Source organism: Vanellus vanellus (genome assembly GCF_965231255.1).
Source record: "Vanellus vanellus genome assembly, chromosome: 12".
NCBI classification, from domain to species: Eukaryota; Metazoa; Chordata; class Aves; order Charadriiformes; family Charadriidae; genus Vanellus; species Vanellus vanellus.
Genome location: NC_138917.1, coordinates 368,364 through 389,311, shown reverse-complemented (window position 1 = coordinate 389,311; position 20,948 = coordinate 368,364). Strand labels below are relative to the sequence as shown.

Below are 20,948 nucleotides of genomic sequence, written 5' to 3'. Positions count from 1 at the left end.
ACGTCTGATACCAGCCTGGTTCTTTTGGTCTGAGTAACAAAATTCACCATTCTTACATTAGAAATGTACATTGAACTGTATACACATATTGCGTGTATAAGACAGTTAATAAGAGATGTTTGACTGTTTAATGCAGGTCAAGTAGCTTTGTGTAAAACAAAAAGTTAAACGTGTCTTAAAACATTTGTTTACGGGGCTTGTAAAAACTGCATGGAAGCAGCCATAGGGTCGTACTCCGTCGCGGTGCAGTCTCTTGTGTACACGTGAATGCTTGCATGTCAGGCTGTATGAGACCCCCAAGAAGACCTACAAATCGAGCAATATGTCAGCTAAAACTAAATGCATCTCCTTATTTTGCTGAGCACAGGTGGTCAAGTTATCTACATCGTCTGACTTGGCGTTGCTTAAAAAAATGCTTGCAGTGCTTATTCTGCTCACAGACAAGCTTGGTATAAGATGCCGTAGAAACTGGTTCCCAATTCAAGTCCAATGATAACATCAAACCCGTGTTCAGCTGGCCAGTGAGCAGTGTGTTCAGTTATCGCTGCTTCCGGAAGTAGCTTTCTGGAATTTAGCTGTCCACATCGCCCAGCAAGCAGCCACACTCACATCCTTCTGTAGCTGGGGTCGGTCAGCCGCCGGACGGGTGGTCTCAGCAGAAGGCATACAAGCTGAAAAGCCCCCTGACCTTGGAGATGCTGCCTTCTGCCAGGGTTGTCCTGGTATGTAGTGCAAATTACTGTCCACATCGTGATAATCCATCAAGGGAATGGCCACATCAATTTTGTTGGTTGTCATTGTATCTGCCTGGCATTGTACTTATTTACTAACAATTGCACATGTACAGGGAGGTTTTAATTTGCATAAATATCACTTCCAAGGGCAGCACTTCGAGATAACACCGAGTTCAGAGGTGTAACTGCACTGGATGTGATTTTTCCTCCTTGCCATTAACAGGGAACTAACTATTCACCAGCCTTCCTGCACCTCCGTTCGCTCGCTCCTGGCCACTGTGTCTCCTGCTGTTCCCATGGGCAGTCTGTAGATAGGAACCTAGTACAGGATTCGGCAAGCTGCTAGCTTAACAGCGAGGAAGGAGAACACATGGAACTGGGAACAGCCTTCACACTCAGCTTTTTTATAACATACAAGAACTTGAGTGGAAATGGACAGGTATTAACGCCAGCTGCTTGAGGAATCTCTCCGATCATGTTTCATGTGCCATCGGTGCTTAAGGAGACTGGTTATCGGTCATTGAATCAGCTGGCACCCGTCAGATCCATCTCTTCATCATGTACCGTATGAATGCATTGGGTCATTGCTAGTGGACTTCACTCGAGCAGTACCCGCGTTACAGGACTGCAGCAGAAAGATGGGTGGATGAGGAAGACAGGAGAAAAACACCCGTATCTCTAGGTGATCTCTCCTGATTTCTCTGATCCGACACGGAGAAAACGGTGGTGTTGCAGCAAGAATCTTCTCCCCCTCTGAATCTGTGTGAGAGCATTTCACTTTTATAGCTAGCTGAAGTTTCAGGACACACTTTTGTTTGCTGACTTGTGAGAGTAATACAGATTACTTCAGTGCTTCTCTTGCTCAAAAAAAAAAAAAAGTGTTTCTAAGACGAAAGAGTTTTCCCTATCTCTGTTACACACCTTGCTCACTAATATTTTGAGCATTGAGTTTCACATGGTATTTGCTGACATAACACACAAAGTATTTACACATACGTGACTGGGTTTTTTTCAGGGCAGCATTTCAGGATCTAGCTCTGGACTGTAGAGAAACGTAATTCAACGTCTTGTGCCCTTATAAATGCAAATTGTGGTTAAATAAAGGCAGCAGTCAATTTTCGTTCAAGATAAATGGCACATCTTCCTTACTAGTGAGAAACCACAAAGACCCTTTTCAGGCACTTGTAAAGATTTTCTTTCCATACAGTCCAGAGGCTTAGGCTCCGATTCAAAACTACTGAAAATAACACGTCCAGGGGCCACATGTATATTAAAGCAGGTAGCTGTCCATAATTTGGTATGAAAAAGAGTGTGAAAAAGAGGCGCGTACTACTGAGAAAGATGAGACCCTGCATTTTGAAAGGAGGAAACCTAGGGATGCCCATCCAAAAGGCATTGTGCAAGTTACATTTATGGCGTAATACATTTCGGGGGTGTTCTCATGTTCTTCAAGGCTGTTCCAGCATACAGTTATCCATCAGAATCGTTTGGGGTAGCCTTTCACCTGAGTTTAGGGAGATGAAAACAAGCTGCAGTTTCACTTGCAAGTAAAAACCATGGCAAAGTTCAAATTCAGCTTGGTAAAAATCCAGGGAGATCCTGCAGTTTCTCTGGGCTAGCAGCTTACCTCTGAGGCTGAATTTACGGAGGGGGACAAAAAGGACCTCCAATTAGAAATTCCTGGCAGGAAAAAAAAAAGTCTTAAGTTTCTATTTTTCTTAATTGGGTCTTTCTGGACGGTTTTGTTTGTCCACAGATGTGCCTTTCTGCTGCAGTCTGTATCCGGGATCATTCAGCATGTGAAGTCCCTCGTGTACAATACGAGGAGCAAGAGCCAAAACAGCAGGAAAAAAAAAAACAAATTAAAAATTCTCAACATGAACAATACTTCCTAGATGATCGTCAGGAGCAGCAGTGGGGCATACTGAGGATCTTTTGAAAAAAAGCTCAACTTTCACTTTATAAACTCAGTGATGCTTGAGCAAAACTTGCAACATTTGCAACACGGTTCTGTTCCCAGGTTATTCACGGCCAGGTATTAATGGACGGGTGGGTTTGGTTTGGGTGGGTTTAGTTTGGGTGGGTTTTGCTAGTTGTTTTTTTTTCCTTCTTCTAAAAAATTAGAAAATTCTGGTTGGGACACAGTGACTCGGAAGGCTGAAGCGATGGGCTTTCTGCGATGGAGGCAGATACCCTGCAACAGAAACTCTCCTTCTTCCTCGATAGATGGGAAAACAAAGGTAGCATCCTTTGGTAGTGTCTTACTCCTCCTCTGGCAGTACAGTGCCTGCTTTCAGCGCTGCCATAAATCTCCACTCGTGTTCCCTTTTCCTGTGCCTTGCAGCTCATTTCCTTCCAGCATAATGTAGCCTTTTCTGTTGGGAAAGTCTGTTCTGCTTTGGCAGGCTCACAGCAAGCAGAAATGGTTCGGTAGAGGTTTAGCTTTTTTGTGTTTGGAGCTTTTTGCGTGCCAAACTTTTCCTTTCAAGACCCCGGTTTTTTTGTTGGGCTGTGGGGGGAGTTTCTACTAGCTGCCACGCTTTTTTTGTCATCTTGATTGCAGCATGATAAAATGAGAAGGCATTTGTCAGTACCAAAGTGCCCCAAATATAAAACATCCTAACAGTGTTGTTTTTTCTGCTGGTCCTGAAAAACCCAGAAGTTTCCCAGCGAGTTCTTTAGCAGATGTTCCACAGCGAAGAGCAGGGAGTCAGCAATCCAGCATGGACTGAGCATCTCAGCATCCTAATTCCACTTTAAGTGCCTGTATCCCTCTCCGCATAGTGAGAAAGCATAAAGAATAGGCAAGCCCTGTTCTCCTGCGGGAGGAAAGCCGTATATAATGGTAAATACATTTCTTCACATGCCAGCCTCCACAAAATCTCTTTATGCAGCATTAGTTTATTCTCCTGATGTGTTCTTCTGGCACTAGCCTCTGCACGTCAGGGCTGAAAAGCAAGATTGGAGGAGTGTTTGTCTACAAATTGTTCCCATCTTCAGGAACTTGTAGGTTCTCTTTTTCTGATTTCAGGGTAGAGAATAGCGCAGTTGAGCAATAGGGTGAGCCCATTAAATTCTTGCTCCTGGACATGGTTCATCAACTCTTTGAGACAACAGAGACAAATTCCACCGGATTTCAAAGAAAGAAAGGTGGAGAGGAATATACTGGTGATGTTTAAGCCTGAGGAATTTCAGTATCATTGAGTAACTGAATAACCTCCACAGCTTAATTGCTGTGATTCATTGAACGTGGTCTTTAGAATAGTACCAAAACTTAGGGAAAAATAGAATCTTTCTGCATCTGAAAATTAAGTTTGAATTTTTTATCTGGTCCTTAAATACTGTTGTAATCACACTTCAAACCTGGGGCTTCAAGATCAACAGTGTAAAACATAGCATTAAAAGTCAGTAAGACTTCAGAAAGGTTACTTCTGACTTGCAGAAATAGGTCAGTGATCTGGATGAGTGGCAGTTTTTCTGCTCTGAAAAACAATAGTTCTTTCATCGGTTACATGAAGCCGCATAATCTAGATCAGGCCAAACATCTTAATATAATATACCACAAAAATTATGGTTGAATGACATAAGGACCTTATTTAGAGTCACAAAGCCAGGAAGAATCAAATTAAGGAAGAATCTCATTCTATTGAATACACTGGGTCAGAGAACTAAAATCCACAATATTATATGATCTGTGACAATGGAAGTCACGAGGCTGCCCATCACAAAACCCCCAGTTCACCTGTGGCACTGGGCAACCCACAGACATGTTAATTATGCCACATTAGCTCTGGGTCAGATAACCACGCAGGGATGAGCAGTCGGGCTAGAAAAAGTTGCTCTCCGAGTGTAGAGATGCATTCAGGCAGTGGAGGACAGAAGTTGAGCTCTGAATACTGAAGCACCCTCTCCATAACTGAAGCAGTTTTGGGAAAAGGTCATTGCACTCGAATACATGTGCATGATGTAATAAGCTAGAGATCGGACAAGAAAAAGCATTATTAGTTGCCTAGTCTCTTGTAGTCCCTAAGTGTCTTCCGTCTTTTTGCTGTTAATTGTGCAACCACCTTGAGACAAGGAGAAAAACTATTAGCAGGTGTCATATATGATGGGTTTGCGATTGTCCCGCGTTGTGCTGTGAGATCGCTTCTGCTCGGGTCCCACGAGGAAGGCTGATGGATCCAGAAGAGCGTTCCTTGCCTCCCTACCAACCCATGCCTTGGAAAGGCTCGATATCTGCTTCTCTGTAAACCTGAAGATAATGACTGCCAAGGAATATGAGGACTTACAGCTTTAGGCTGTGTGTTTTTATGTCATAAAGATTCATACTTTTGTACAAAACACCCAAGGGATCGGTTTTTCTTGCGGAGTTGCGAGGAGTGGACCAGGAAGAATGAAAACGAGGGGGTGAGTTCCTTCTCTGGATTATTTCAAAATTCTTTAGCAGCCCTCCTGAGAGCTTAGTAGAACAGGGCTTGCTTGCTCGTTTTTAGGGAGGTCATCTCAGTCTATGTTTCATTTCCATTTCCCCATGACTTTTTTTCTCTGCCCAGATTTTGTCCTGTTTGATAGCAGACAGTTCTTTGGTAGTTGGGGTTTCGAGCCTTCTTTTATCACTAATTTAAAACAATGCCGACAGTTCTGATGTCCATGAAAGGGAGATGAAACCATTTCAGAAGCGGCATTCTAGGACTCCATAATCACAAAAGTTTCATCATTTCAGATACTCTTAAATGCAGTCTGAAAACCTGAAGAGCCATACACTTTGGAAACATAAATATTCGGCTCTTTTTATAAGTGTCTTGAAAATAGTAAGAGCATTAGTTAGTACAAGAGAGCAGAAAGTATCCAAGGTTTTTAAGCTTCCAAACGCTGTACTTAGACCCAAGTAAATTAAAAAATTGCTGAATCGATATTTTAAAGAATAAGGGAAAGAAGTACTTGATTCTGGGTGGTGTCCTCACATGCCTAGCCTTCAGCTTCGAAGGGATTTCTATTTGTGTGATAGAATTAAAATATTTGTAATTAAAAAAAAAGCTGACAAACTACTTTTTTGTACTACTGCTAGTAGATCTTTTTGCAATAAAGCCGTTTCTTACGGTAAACTCTGCCAGAGACCAGTAGGACACAACGTCTACATGTTTGTTGGTTGTGGACACGGCCAGTTCCCTAGCAACGCATTAAGATTTAAGCAGACTATTACAAAAGGTACCCAAATCCCGTACATATTAGGAGTGCGTGCAGAAGGAATAGCTCCCCTTCGCGTGCTTGGGCTGCCGACGGAAGATTAAAGACCCTTTTCTTAACAGGTCCCGAGTCCCTCAAACACTACTGAAGTCAGCGAGAGCAGAGGACCTCACTGCCTGATAGGATCAGGCCCTAAATTAAACTAAAGCAGCTAGGTAGGAAGCACATTACTGCTTTATTCCCCCCATACCCGAGCGAGGCTGGCAGTCGTACCCCAGTGACGTGGGGTGAGAATGGACTGTACGGTGTTCAGGCTGCACAGCACGGTGCAACGGCGACGAGTGTAATCCGTTCTCATTAATTACAGTTACGGGGGCCAGTCGCGTACATTCCCTTTCCCACAGATCCAATAATGAAAACGCTTGCCGTTGACCAGAGGCGGTGAGGGCACAGGAGCTGCCCCAGCACCCCAGCTGCCCTTCACGCAGGTGGGGATCGTCCTCTCCGTTGCAGAGACGGGGCAAGCGGCGCACAAAGGCCAAGAGGCGCAAATGCACTTCCAGCCACCAACTCGCAGGACCTCCCGAAGACAGGTCTCTGCTGAAATCCCCGCATTCCCCTTTGTGGCCTTCTGAGATAGCCCGAGGGCTTCTCAGCTGAGGTTTAGCTGCTCAGAAGCACCAGAATGCAAAAACCTCGAAACCAATGACAAAACTACTGTAAAGTGACATTTATAAAGAACCTACTTCAAGCAGAGGTCTACTGCTGTCGGAAACTCGGAAAGAAGAAAAACAAGACAAATCAAACGTCTCTGATCTGTGGCGGAACTGGAGCAGAAAGCGTATTGTATTCCGGGTCCTATACGTTGCGATGGCAGGGGTGTCCAGGTCTGTGTTAATCTCTGTTTTGCAGGATTAGCTAATTTAATTCCATGTTTCTGTGTACTCAAAACATTCTGTAAGCAAGAGTTTCCATCCAGGGGGAAGGAATGACTTTTTTTTGAGGAAGTTTTTAAGCAGCTGGTCAACTGCTTAGACAAACCTGATATGTAAAGACATCAGCGAGCAAAATGAAGCCTACTAATTCTGAAGATAGTTAATTTCAAGAGATAGTTGTGGTATTTGCTAATACAGGATTCACATGCACAAAAGAAAATTATATGGTAATATTGCTAACTCTTGAGATCATATTACAACAAGTCTGGTGTTTCCCTTAAATTCCCAGATCATAGGTATTTAAGAGCTTCAAGGAAAGCTGCCGTTTCTTTCAAAGTCAAGAAGTGTCTAGTTCCTGTCAGTAAAATTATCTAAAAGTATTCTTTAAAAATAAATTAAAAAAAAATAATAAAGTCAAGATACAAGTCAGCACCAATTTCTAAATTCACAAGGACAGCAACACGGCATTGTAAGTGATGCCTGGACAAGTGTACACTAAGCTGATATATATCTGTAAATCTCATTCACTCAGGTTAAGCTAGTTACCAAAGTGCGCTTAAAATTAAGTCCAGGTTTTAAATCAAATACCTGTGTGCAATAGCTGTGCATATCCCAGGAACCATAAATACCATTTTTTTGCTTTTAAATTCCACTTCAGTTCATTGACTATAGTGAAACATAAGCCTATTTTTGTATTCTTTGCTAAGAGGGGGACAAAGCCATTTAGAGATGCAGTGATGCCATGCTGGTAGAGGTAAAACTAGCTACACCAGAATTTGCGAACACAGATTTACAACCAGAAGAACGTAAACTTGAGGGCCAGAATGATTTCCGATCGAGGAGCTGCGAAACCTGCAACAACAGCGAACTTTGCTAAAGAGCTCACGTCTTGTTGGCGTCTGCATCCAGGATAAGGTTTGTGTAAGATCCCCGGCAATGGCAGCAGACCTTATAGGAGATTCTGAGCCAATCTTTCTTCCCAATAATGTAGCCTGAGCTACAACACAACAGCTGGTGTGTTTGGATTGCTTGTTACTGCTATTTTCATATTGCTTTGTTTTAAATATGTATTGCCTGGAATGTCAATTCAGGAAGGCACTTTCAGCATTTAACCCCGTTACTGTTGGGGACAACATTGAAGAGTAAGCTTTACCTTAAAAGTTTAACATGCTTAAATTCCCATTATACCCCTTCAGAGGTTAAGGGTCAAGCGATGCCTAGTTTCGAGATGCTCTTCTTAATGGATCCCAAGTTATAATGTCACAGCTTTGCAGAAGCTACATGAGCGTGGTCCTAAAATCCACCGACTGGCCTGAGTCTGGGCGCAGTTTTGCAGGGCTCATCTCGGGGGGGGTCAGAGCAGAAGGCATAAAACCCAATAATTTGAGAGAAGATGAGGGGCAAGCGCGGGAATTAAGTTATGCCTTATTTACAGTTGAGCAAACCAGGTCAATCTGTCTTTTCTCCAGACGGCTCGTTCCTGTCATGCTGCCCTGTGAGTCCCCCCGTGTCCCTTTGCGGCCACGGAGCCCCGGGGCAAACACGGCTCCTGTGTGGGTTCTCGGTAGCCACAGCTGAGCGTGGATGTGTGCAAAGAGAGTTTTAATTTGCAAGGAGGAACACTTTTCCCAGCCAAGAGCTGCAGCGTGGTGCTGTGCGAGGTGAGCAGGGGGTGCCGCAGGGCTGCGGGCAGCTGGGGGGCAGAGGGACGGCGCCAGCGCCCCTGCGGGTTTCTTCCTCTGGAGCCTGGGCTCCTCTCACAAAAAAGATGCTTCTGTGCACTTGCATTAGTGGGCTGTGTAACTCTTGAAATTGCGTACTGCCATTTTATTTTGTCTTTCTAATTAGGCAAATGATGATACTACCGTGCGGACTGACAGCTTTTGCAGAGGGACAGGAAGAGGCTTTCCCACTGGGCGGCAGCTGCCGATAAATTTTCCATACTGTCCTAGTAATCTGTTTGCCGTGCTCAGGCACAATGAGCGAGAAGTATAGAGCTAGGGGGAGAAAAAAAGAAAAAATAAGAAAAACCCACAGCATTTTCCATGAAACAAATTATGCTTCAAAGGTGGTGCGAAGGTCCCTGCCGTTGGCGTGAGCAGGGCTGAGGAGTCCGGGCTGGCAGAAAGCCGTCCGTGTCCTTGTCTGACCCACAGCACTCCCCGACACAGCCGAACTCTGCGGCTGTTGTTAAAGCTAAGTTGGTGAGCTTTACAGCAGCATTTTGTAATCGCTTTTCTTCTTGATAAAAGTTGAAAACCGTTGGAGGTGCAGATGCTGCCGTGAGAGCCGTCCCAGAGGCGCAGATGTCCCTTGCGGCATTTCTCAGCCCAGGGACAAACATGAAACCGGCTGTGCGGGCTGGCGTCTGCCTCTTAAGCCGCTACGGGGGGACCATGCTCCACCATCAGTTGCTTTCCTTAAAATCAGGCTTTATCTGGCAGCAATCAGTCCCGCAGGGTCCTGGAGAGGACCCGCGCCTCCTCCGGCGTGCCGGCAGGGCAGGGCACCAGGAACTGCCCGTTTCAGCATCGGGGGATTTAACAACACTGTTCTGCCATTTGCAGGTAAAATTCCAAGTCAGGATATTGAGGTGCAGAGAGCACAGACACAGCTGTCGGACAGATAACAAGAGCTGATACAGCGTAAAGCTGCAGTATTTCTAGAGAGCGGTGCGCTGTGCTGTGCTCTTTTACCAGAGCAGCCCGGGCGCTTCAGGATCGTTGCGGGGGTTTCCTCCACACCCCTCTCACGGCACCAAGGTAGGTTTGGCATTCAGTTTCTTTTTGGAAACTGGTGGAAAGGTTGAGGCATTCTCTGATGCCAGAGGCGTGCTCAGCTTCCAGGGTCACCGTAGCTCCTTTATGTGCTGGTGTCCCGCAGTGAAGGGGTGGCTGGAGCCCCTGTTCCCTGTGGCCCCAACGCCGCTGTCAGTGGCGGTGCAGTGGCACCCACCAAAAAGGACTGCTCTGCAGCTCTCCGTTGGAGCCCCGCGTCTTCACCTGGCAGCGCGGCGCTGCCATGAGCCCTGCTGGAGGTCCCCGATGTCAGGGAGGAGGCAGAAGAGGAAGGTGCAACACGGAGCTCAGCAAAGGTGCTGATAGTAACCCCTGCCTGGGAACAGCCCCGCTGCTGCACACACTGCTTCCAGTGCGGCGGCACGCTGGAGCTCGCTCAGGCTTCGCTGGTGAGAAAAATCCCAACGAAAATGCCTCCCAGTCCCTAGAAGGCTTTTCCCAATATTTCTGCCTCATCGGTGGCGTTTGTTGCAGTGTATCGGGAAGGGCGCGGGAGGCTGAGGTTTGTGCTCCGTGGTAATGACATGCAGCCCACATATCCCAACACTGGCAAGAGAAGAGGAGAACAAGTCAGAAGTTAAGGAAGTAGAGAAATGAGACCGAGTACAGGAGTCAGAACAGAGGAGCAGGAAATAAAGCAGCGGACTGTGAGCCTGAAAAGAGCAGAGAGAGCCTGCGGCCGGTGAAAGGATTAGCAGAATGAAAGGAGTTCCCAATTTAGAACAACAAAAATCCCATCGTACAGGCTTTAACTTCTCCTTTGATATAAACAGATTGCAGCAGCATTACTCAAATAAAATGGAATAAAACCGTGCACTAGCAGCCGTGCGTCTCCTCCTTTATTATTTCACGTGCTCCTAAGAGGCCCGGTCCCTGGCACCTCCTCCCCGTCGATCTGCCTTAGTGCACGTCTGTCCTCGGCACGTGTCATCTAAACGTGTGGCCTCCAGCACAGGGAGTCATCCCACGCGTGGGCACCGCCTGACTGGTGGGGACAGCCATGTCTCCTTCCAGGTGCCCAACTGGGCCCTGCGATTTTGAACACGCAGGTCTGTGAATGAGTCTGTCGTACCTGGTGTGTGCCCCGTGCGTACGCAGGAGTGTGATGCGAGCCAGAGAACGGGATCAGCGTGTCCAGTGCTGGTTGTGGTTAAGGGACCATTTGCCTCTGACTCTGAAGTATGGTTGCGGTAATGCCCCATGTCACCTCTTTTGCAGTGAGGTCTTCACCGTGCAGATGTGCCCTTCCTCCAAGCACCGTCAGCACCTGCCGGTGTAACCTCCTTTGAATGCGGTTCAGGCAGCAGATTATTTTGTGGCGATCATGTTACCAAAATAGAGGCTTAAAAGCTGTCTTGATTAAGTTTCTCTTGGTTTGTCTTGATTAAGTTTCTCTTGGTTAGCCACCTTCTGTAGAAGAAAAGCAATTGACAAGTTATCGCTAATTGTACAAAAGGAAGATAGAAGAGCATCCCCTTTCAGAACGATAGAAATTTTAAACCGCCACCTTTTCTGTTTTTAAGCTGTTGGGTACCTCGGCAGAGGTTGGGCCGGCGATGGTGTGAGTGTGGTCAGCCTCGGGCGGTGAGCAGCAGGCTTCAGCTGACCGGCGACGCGCTGCAGTCCCACGAACCCTCCTGGCAGGTTTTGCAAATGCTGCGTCCCTCTAAGGCTGCGGGTGGAAGGGGATTCCAAACCAACGGCCATTATTAAGCGGTTTGTGCACCTTAAGCCAGAGCCAAATGTGCAGCTTACTACTTTTAAAGGACTGTTCAAATGGCCCCAGACTTATTAAAGGTCCCGGGAAGACTGAGGCTAGCAGTTCTCACAAATTTGCTTTGATTGCTCTTCTCTACATTGTGCGTTTTTCATCTAATTGCAGCACAGCTGCCTAGCACACCCCCAGAATCACCCCAAAGCAGCCGTCGTGTGCAAGTAGTAGCCACTGGCCAGTGCTGCTCACCGGGGCGCTGTGCAATTTAATCGGTCTTATGTTTTCTCAATGTATCAAAGACAAGAAGACAGAGGTTATTCTCTCTCAAGGCAGAGATGGATGCAATCGTCTCGCAGACAGGTTGATTACAGTATTGCTGAGGAAAACAGCAAACCGAAAACGTGACGGCCCCGATAATAGTCCCTAAAATTCAGGTGAATGATGTCCCATCCGCGCCGCAGCTCCCCGAGCTGCCCAGGGAAGGGGCACTTTCCAGTTCCCGCTGTTTCCCAGCTCATGTCACCGCTTGATTTCGCCCTTTTCCCGCCACCCGCGAGCTGGGCCCGGCAGCGGGAACGGCCCGGGCGATGCCGGTCCCTCCTGCCCCCGCACCGCTGCGCCCCGGCTGCTGGACAAAAGGGAGGGGCTGGAAAACACAACTGTGTTTCTTTGGTGCTTTACGTTCATTAAAGGATTTTTTTCATTCGTTTTTCCTAAGTGAAACGGTTTTCCAGGAAACTGAGCCCGGCTTATTAAGTATTTTAATATACAAATATTAAAATAATTGGCAAATCGCCATAGTACCCTATGCAATAGCAAAATCTAACCCTCGTACTAAACCAGAGTATCACACCCTCTGCAGAGCACATCTGTTATGATTACTGGTTATGCCTGAAATACTTCCTTTTACTCGGGTTTCTGTTCTACCCACACCTTCATTCTTAGAAAAAAATGGTTCTTCAAGTCCTCATGGACTTCACCTGTATTTTAGTGCTCAAAAGGCAAATATCTTTTTTATAAATCCATGACAAGTTAAAGAAAACACTTTTGTTAGTATTTTAAGTAACCTGATTTTTAAAATCTTTAAAGTTGGGTATAACATAATCAGATTATAAATTCTTAAGCCAGTAAAACCTACTTGGAATGCTGGAATTGCAGTTTATAATGGCTGGTCATGTTCTTACTTGCTAAGAATTTAAACATAAATATTTGAACCGAAGTCAGATTTTAAGATCATTTAATTTTGCTAAATACCAATCCCTGTAGACATTAAATTATGACTGTTATTTTTATAGCCTTCTTTCGTTTTTTCCTTTGCAAGCGTATTAGCAGAGGAGCCATAATTCATTTTCCACTGGTACAGTGCTCACATATGAAGTTAAATGGCTAATGCTTTAATGCCAAGGTCTACAGATTCTTTTATTCTTCATCCATTCTTCATTAAGAGTTTTGGGAACGCGATTTAAAAGCAAAGAAGTTCAAGGCCATTACATGAAATATCTGAAGCATTGCCGTGGAGCCTGAATTGGTGCTTGACTAGCGGTTAAGGAAGCGCACTTGGAGGGTTTGCGGGTTTTCATTCGGCCAAATCCCTATATCCTAGCAATTTTTTAAGCCCAACTGCTTTGTTGATTCAGAACTTCCCTAACCCTTTGTATTTTAAAGGCAGGGGACACTTGTAATCTCTTGTATTAAATGCCACACTTGTGTTAATAAGCTGGAGAGGAGCCGGGCACCGGCCAAGCGGCACCTCTTGCCCGTCCGTCCCGTTGGGTGCCGCGGCACAGCTCCGGCATGAGGCAGCCGGCACTGCCGGCACGTGGGACAGAGCAGAGCCCCAGGTTGGCCAGCGCAGAGCCACAACTGTATTTACTGGAAATAAGTACAGCCAGAGGGAGCGCCTGTGCTGCCGCACCAACATTGTGTGCGACGCGTGTTAGTGCTTGGCCGGGTTTGTAGGTGTGTCATGCCCCGAGTGCACAAACAGGCAGCGACAATCATCACCCGTCACTAATGTCCTCAATTAGCAGTGCTTAACTTCTGAGGGCCAATTAGTAACTGGCAATTAGCTGGACTAAAGGCTGCTTAGTTTAGCAGTTTTCTGCTAACATAATATATAAATAAATATCCAGGCTGAGTTACATCATCGCCATTATTGACATAATCCACCTCGTATTCAGTTTGGATTTAAACAATTTGTAAAGCATGATTCCTTTTGACTACGCTTTTTTTTCTTGCTGCTAAACAGTGATCTCCAGTCTTTACAGTATTTCATACTCAAGTAACAGATATTTATTTGTTAACTCGCAGGCAGGATGCACAGCTTCAGCACTTGTTCGTAAGAGTGCCATTTTAAATAACGGCACAGGCTGTCACCCTGTTGGCCTGGACAAGGTCTGCTGAGATGTGGGAGTCCTGAGAGGACGGGTGGACCTTTGGTTATCCTGCTATTCACGGCTGTCAGGGAAACCTGTCTGTATCTACTGTTGAGGATACAGTATACCAATATATCAAAAGAAAGCTGGAACTGAAACCAGGTTGGTCTCAAAAATTTTATCTTAAAAAATAATGGCGTACATTCCCCACATCGGCCCTGAGAGAGGATGCTGGAGTTGCCCTTCATAGCGGTACCCAGGCACACACTCAGAGCGTCGGCTGCAGCTCTCGCAAGGGAACGCCCTGGTACAGCTGGGCAATATAGTCCCTGAGGACGCTGGCTCCTGTCTGCCTAACCCCTACACTGATCCAGCACGCCCAGGACGCACCTCTGCAACGGTGCTGAAGGCAGCGGGATGCCCAGGTACCGCAGGCATCCCCTCCGCCGGGGCTACCTGCCAGAGGCGAACGTCGCGTCTCCCCGCGCGAGGTGCCGCCGCATGCTGCGTGACCCCCTGTCTGCGTTGCAGCACCGTCTCCTGGGGACAACAAGCAGCACTCAGTGAACGTGGGAGTCTGGCAGGATTTATGCTCATGAACCACACACAGGTTTTTGGGAATGTTGCCCGCTGTAATCCTTCACTGAACAACTAGTCACAAAGTGATTTACCTGACTGCAGCCAAAGGAAAAGGCACAGAATTTCTTTGTTGTTGATATTCCACTCGGTAGGGGAAAGAGCTGCTTAGACAAATGTCCAGTCCGTATTGCAGACCCGTTCAGAAATTCAGATTTATAACATAGATCTTTAATGACATGCACAAGCAGTAAAAAGGCGCGAGCAATGTTTTTCTCTGCTAAACCGCACAGGAAATTGCTTAGTTTTATCAGAATTATGGTTTCTAAATACAGTCAGTAAGGCCATTCCCAAAGAACTGCTGAATACTTTCAACAGGCTGCAAGATGCATTATTTCTACAGTCCGCGTGGATTGTGTGCTGCAGATAAATAAAAGATGCCCTAAGGACTTTGCATGCTAAGTGAATGCGCAAAGTGTTACCAGATCCCTTTGTCTTCTCCCAAGCAGAGTGATATTTAGTGTATTCCCTTAAAATGCAGTTCCTTATGTGTTTTAATGAGAATTTGGCTTTTGTTTAAAAGATGAGTTTCAACTCCTGGAGTTACATTGAAAACCATAAAAACCTGACCCCAAGTGCACTCTGGTAGTTCAAAAGCCAGAAGCGAGCTGAAAGCACTGGATTTTTCACTAAAGCCCCATGCCCTAATTTTCAGGTCGGTGCCGGATCCCGAGTGGTTGTGATCGGCGCGAGGCGCCGACCTGTGCGCAAAACCCCGGGCTGCGTGTGCAGGCGACGGGTCGGGGAAACCCATCACAGGGCCAGGTCTCGGCATCAAAGTGACAAGCACAAAAGATCCCAGGCGTAATCAGATGGTGGGCTGGAAATTTGAAAGGACGGGTGTTTCCACATTCTGTGTGGCAAAAACCTGGTGTGGCACCCACTTCCAATGAGCCGGCGGAGCCAGAGTGCAGCTGATAGCAGTCTGAACTCGCTTACGCACAGTTCTCTGCCGTGGTACAGCGGCTGGTTTGGATTTGTCCGACCCCCAGCGGGCTCGAAGGCACCACGGGGCTGTTTGGGCTGTGAGCGTGGCTCACAGGGGACAGGCTGAGCTCCGTCCTGGGATAAAACTCCCCGGCAGCAGGTCACAGCGCCGCATACAAAGTGCAGCTGGGAAAAGATTTGTTCAGTATTAAAAGAAAACAAAAAGCATAAATTCCTATATCATAGGAACTTTTTTCCTTTGTTACCTGCGTCCTATTGTCTCACCATAGCCAGTTGCCACAATATGCCCTCTTTCCCACGTACAGCACCATATTTTGTCATCTTTTCTGTCTAGGTGTTTGCTGCCTTTTTTTTCCCTCCTTTCACAATAACTCTTGAAGTGATATTATCCCATAAGAACCTCGGCTTTTCTTTAAAAATTGTGTTCCTAACCCTCAAGAGTTGTTTTAGAAAATTGTCAAAATCTGAACCATGAAGCCTTGAAAAAAAAATTACAAAACACAGAAGGCAAGTAAAATAGCCTGAAACATACCACTTCTAAGATCTTATCCAGTGTCATGATTGTTGGGGTTTTTTTGGACAATGTTGAGAGTGATTTCCATATCCTAGAAAAATAGAAAAGGGGGGGGGAATTAAAAAAAAAGAAAGAGCCGGGAAGAAATGGCTGCGTCTTTTCACCTCTCCGGTGCAGTAAGACATGCAGCAGCACTGCGCAGCGGAGCGAGAGCTCCCCACGGTCTCGCTGGCTCTGGTGCTCCTGCCGGGGGCAGCTTTTCACACCAAGGAGCAGCTCCTGAGCAATTTTATGGACCAATTTCTCTGAGTTAAGCAAAAATGTTTTTCTTAAACATCAATCAGGCGTAGGTGTGAGATCTTAACTTTCTGCTCGTCCCTGTTACAGACTGTTGTTTCTGTGAATAAGCAACAAAAATAAATTCATGGAATTTGTCATGTTCAAGGCTCTTGAGTATCTCTTTTACAAACTCTCGAGTGACTGGAGCAGAAAGAGGATTTCGCCGAGCACGTGCTGAAGGATGGGCATTTGCATCTGCTGTTCGCTGCCAAAAACTGCAGCAAACCTGAGCTAAGGTAAAAGCGAGCCCTGAGCAGGAGGAGACGGTGCGAGAGGAGCCTGGGGACTCCTTTATGGGTTATTCTGTCTTTGGGCGATTCCTGTTTGTTCAGTACTGGAGTTGCCAGAACAGGAACAAGCACTGTCCCGTCCCAAAGAGGGGATTAAAACCTACAGACCTATTGGGGTGAAAAGCAGCATGTCCTAAATTCAGTATGTTCCCCTAAATACCACTGGTTCCTCCAAAAATTGCCGTATTTTGGGGTGCATTGATCTGTGAAAAATAGATACACACAGGTATCTATGCTGGCAGGTAGAGGATCATTTTTTAGGGTCCTTTATAACTTAAGGCCTTTCTCCACATGCCCGAGTATAACTTACAACCGCAGCACACAGCAGTGCCAGAGACTTTGTCGAGGCAGTTTTTCAACTGCTACGGCAGGTGTTTCTTTTTCAGCTTAAATTCAGGATTCGTTACAGTTCTAAGCAGGTCATAACCAGTCTGCCAGAAAAGCGTGTTTGTTTTAAATATGCTGCAACGCTTCAGCCAGCAGGAGAAACCATGACCAAAAAGCCCCATGAATTTTATCAAGCATTATGAATGCTGTAGCAATACATTAACTCCTCATCTATCTTCTCGAAAGATTTCACCACTCCACTGCATCCGTGCAGCTCCCCAGTAGGGAAGACCCAGGACAAATCTGTCGGTGCTGTGAATAATGTCTTGCAACTTGTCCGCACCGAGCCCCGTTCCTTCAGAGTGAGCTGTAGGACTGATGCTGTAGCAGTGGTTTGGGCTCCCTGTGCTACTTCACCTAACGTACACCTATATTGAATTGTACTGTTACTCTAGTATGATCTAGTTTTGATAACATCTACATCCCTGGCCTGATTGTTTTTTTAAAAAATGCATAGAAAGTGCTTCTGGTCCCAGAGGGTGTCTGTCCCACCTGCAGCAGGAGGGCTCAGGTGGGAGATGCCTCGGTCTTCCCCAGGGATTCCCTCCACGGCTAAAGACCAGTTGGATGAGCCACACTTCCAGAAGCTGCTTTAAGAAACGCGAGGACAGAATTGAAGCCAAATGCAGCAAAATTTGGCATAACTAGATGTGTTTAGGGAACTCGCTATACATTGCAAGCTGAAAAGCATTTAAAAAGCAGAGAGGAGGAAGAGAGCTTAGATTTGATGCCGCCAAGTTCAAAGGCTGCCAAGAAGCTGGTTTAGATGACAATACCTCATTAACGACCAGTATCCAGTATTTTATTTTCGTGTCTACGCTGATAAGGGGCGCTGTTCAACAGCATAGGCTGAAATTCAGTTCTATCCGTGAGGATTTTAATACTAACTCATAAAAGAAGAAAGGCCTCAGCAGACTCCTACAACAGCGGGGTCTTCACATCCTTTTGGGAAAAGAGTTATCACTCTAAAAGTGCCAAGAGTGACAAAAGAAACCTCTCCTTCCAGACCCTGAGCAGCTATGAAACACCTCTTGCAGAGCAGCCCCCGCTGGTGCGGGGGCACAGCCGTGCCCCGGCCCCACGCGAACAAAGAGCATCTGTGATACCCAGCACTCCCCTCTACACCCAGCACTACCTCGGCTCACACGCTAATTAGCCAAAATGAGTAGGACAAAGTCCACATTGTCTGATATTTCAGTCACCCCACAATATCCCTTTAAAATCTATGTGCAATGACTCAGCAGCACAGGTATTGCAAATATAAAATATTAATTAATTTCTAATATTCCAGACTTTGAGATGACTTTTCAAGCACAATCCTAAACCTGCCCTGGTGGCAAGAGCACCTCTTTGCTCCTACATGATAGATAATGCTCCAGAGGGGGTTTTGACTTCCCAACCTGCCCTGAAGATGGGCCTTATTTTGTTTAGATTCCTCTCAGGAGGAGATTAAAATCCTCATTACAAAGGCGCTTCTAACTCCTTCCAGTAAAATACCGGGGCATGGCGGGTGACAGCAGCTGTCTGAGCTGGTGCCACAAAACCGCTCGTTGCGAACACAGATGCTCACCCGAGCCGTGCCGTGCTCCAGCAGAGCCGGGCAGGCACTTACCCTCCTTCACTGCTGGTAAACGGCAGCGCTATCCCCGGGGCACAGCCAGATAAAATCCAATCAGGCAAGATCTGGAAGAGAGGGGTTGGGGGGGCTCCGGGTTTGTTTCCCTTTGGTTTAATTTAAAAAAAAAAAAAAAAAAATCAAGTGCATTTCTCACTTTCTTTTACCTCACTGCAATCCTTTTGTCCTTTCCAGGTAATATCATTGGTTCTGGGATCTTTATTTCGCCAAAAGGAGTTTTGGAGCACACCGGCTCGGTGGGACTCGCTCTCATTATTTGGGTGCTTGGCGGTGGGGTGGCTGCCCTTGGCTCGCTATGTTACGCCGAACTGGGAGTCACTATCCCCAAATCGGGAGGGGATTATTCCTACGTCACAGAGATTTTTGGTGGGTTAGCTGGGTAAGTACCCTATCTCTATGAAGTAATTTGAAAACACGTTTATGCTCAGTATATTAAGTGTGGAAAAGATATCTGACTTGGAAGAGACAGGGAACATTTGTCAATAAAATGCTTTTGCAAAGTCATTCTTTCTGCTCTCATTAGAAATACCAAATTGCCCCTGCGCAGAGCTACGGACCTTTCCCTTCCCCCTCTGACTCAGTAAAGCCCATGAAAGGAGAGAAGGGCGCAGTAAATGATGCTGTGTCCAAGTGCCCTACCTGCGTGCCGGCCACGAATGATCGGCACCTTGCATTGAGGAGCTTCAGGCATCGGGGGAGCCAGGCTGGAGCTCCAGATCATAAACCAAAGCCCTCCTTTGCCTGCCAGTGCAGGAGGCAGCAGATATTTCTATGGCATTGCATTGCGAGACCTTCCTGCAGCAGAATACAGAAAATTGCTGAGAAGGAGATTTGCCCGCAGCAGCGTCCCGGGCACAGGTGCCCACTCGCAGCGCCGCCTCGCTTACTGTGACTGCACGAAATAACCGCTGCAAAGTCAAAGGGGGGGAAATGCCAACTCAGGGAATGATTTATCTTTGAAAATACCACAAACAGAATAGTGTGGCTAAGGGAGGAAGGGAGGAAGGGAGGAAGAGGTCATTCTTTATACTTGTCTGTATATTTTATTGTGTCTTCAACACGAAAACTGGAACCGACAGCCTATACTCACAGCTCACTAGAGAAGCACCAAAACTTGCTGGCCAGCTCGCTCATTTGCAGGTAGAGAGGCCATGGCACATAGAATCATAGAATCAGTGAGGTTGGAAGGGACCTTTAAGATCATCAAGTCCAACCATTAACCTACCCTGATAAAAACACCACCACTCCTAAACCATGTCCCTAAGCACCTCATCTACCCTTTTCTTAAACACCTCCAGGGATGGTGAATCCACCACCTCTCTGGGCAGCTTATTCCAATGTTTAATAACCCTTTCAGTGAAAAAATGCTTCCTAATGCTTCCCACCACATGTCAGTGGTTTACTTGTGGAAAATAAGCACCATGACTGTGAACTAGGGAGAGAAGGCGGCAAAAAAGAAAAGAATATTCCTTCTCATTTGAGATGGAAAACAAGCTCGTAACAGTTGAGCTGGAGTAAACCAGCACGGGCGCAACATGGGCGGGTTGTCCCCCCGTCCCATGGGCTGTCCCCTTGCTCCTGCCTGCCTCGGCTCAGTGCCGGCCGGGCACTGGACACAGCCAGCATCTGAACACAGGAGGTGACAAGGTGGTTTTCTGATGCTTGTCAGACTTTTGCCGTTGCCTTGTACTAGTTCTCATGAAAATCCATGTTTCTTCAGTCGGAGGAACCACTCCTCTGAACGTTTTCCCACTTTGCAGAGAAAACTATGCTGGCATCGCAGCACAGATTGAGGTGACAACAACACTGGCTTTGTTAACCAAAATCTCAACTCATCTTCAGTGAGGTTTGTTCTCTCACAGGGGGTGGGAGCTCCACGGCAAAGCCCCCGCGTTCCCCCTCCCCCGGGACGCTGCAGCGGGCAGTCAGCAGCTTCCCCCATCACCAGCTCCCTGGAACGGGGTCTGCAAGCACAGACCGTGAACATGAAGGAGCATAAAACTGCACAAGCAGTCACAAGTACTGTCCTTGAAATATCGCTGTGAGGGAGGCCAGAAAACATCAGCGTTTCACAAAAAATTGATGAAGCCACCTTACTCCAGCTACAAGAGGCATCATGCTTGCCACCCGCATCCCGGGCTGCACCCCCAGCAGCATGGCCAGCAGGGCGAGGGGGGGGATTCTGCCCTTCTGCTGCGATCTGCTCTGGGGAGACCCTCCCACAGTGCTGCCTCCTGCTCTGAGGCTCTCAGCACAGGAGAGACACGGAGCTGGTGGAGCGGGGCCAGAGGAGGCCCCGGAGATGCTGGGAGGGCTGGAGCCCCTCTGCTGGGAGGACAGGCTGGGAGAGGTGGGGGGGTCAGCCTGGAGAAGAGAAGGCTCTGGGGAGACCTCAGAGCCCCTTCCAGTGCCTGAAGGGGCTTCAGGAAAGCAGGGGAGGGACCCTTGATTAGGG

General features: G+C 46.9%; 1 protein-coding gene across 1 annotated transcript in view; it reads left to right on the top strand.

The window, feature by feature from the left end:
* Window positions 1-20,948, top strand: part of SLC7A10 (solute carrier family 7 member 10) — a gene marked incomplete at its 3' end in the record, with an annotated part of 43,345 nt that overhangs the window by 4,183 nt on the left and 18,214 nt on the right. Inside the window, exon 2 of the mRNA XM_082489618.1 lies at window positions 18,668-18,872. Within this exon, the coding sequence (XP_082345744.1) occupies window positions 18,668-18,872 (205 nt within the window). The remainder of the gene's footprint in view (window positions 1-18,667; window positions 18,873-20,948) is intronic.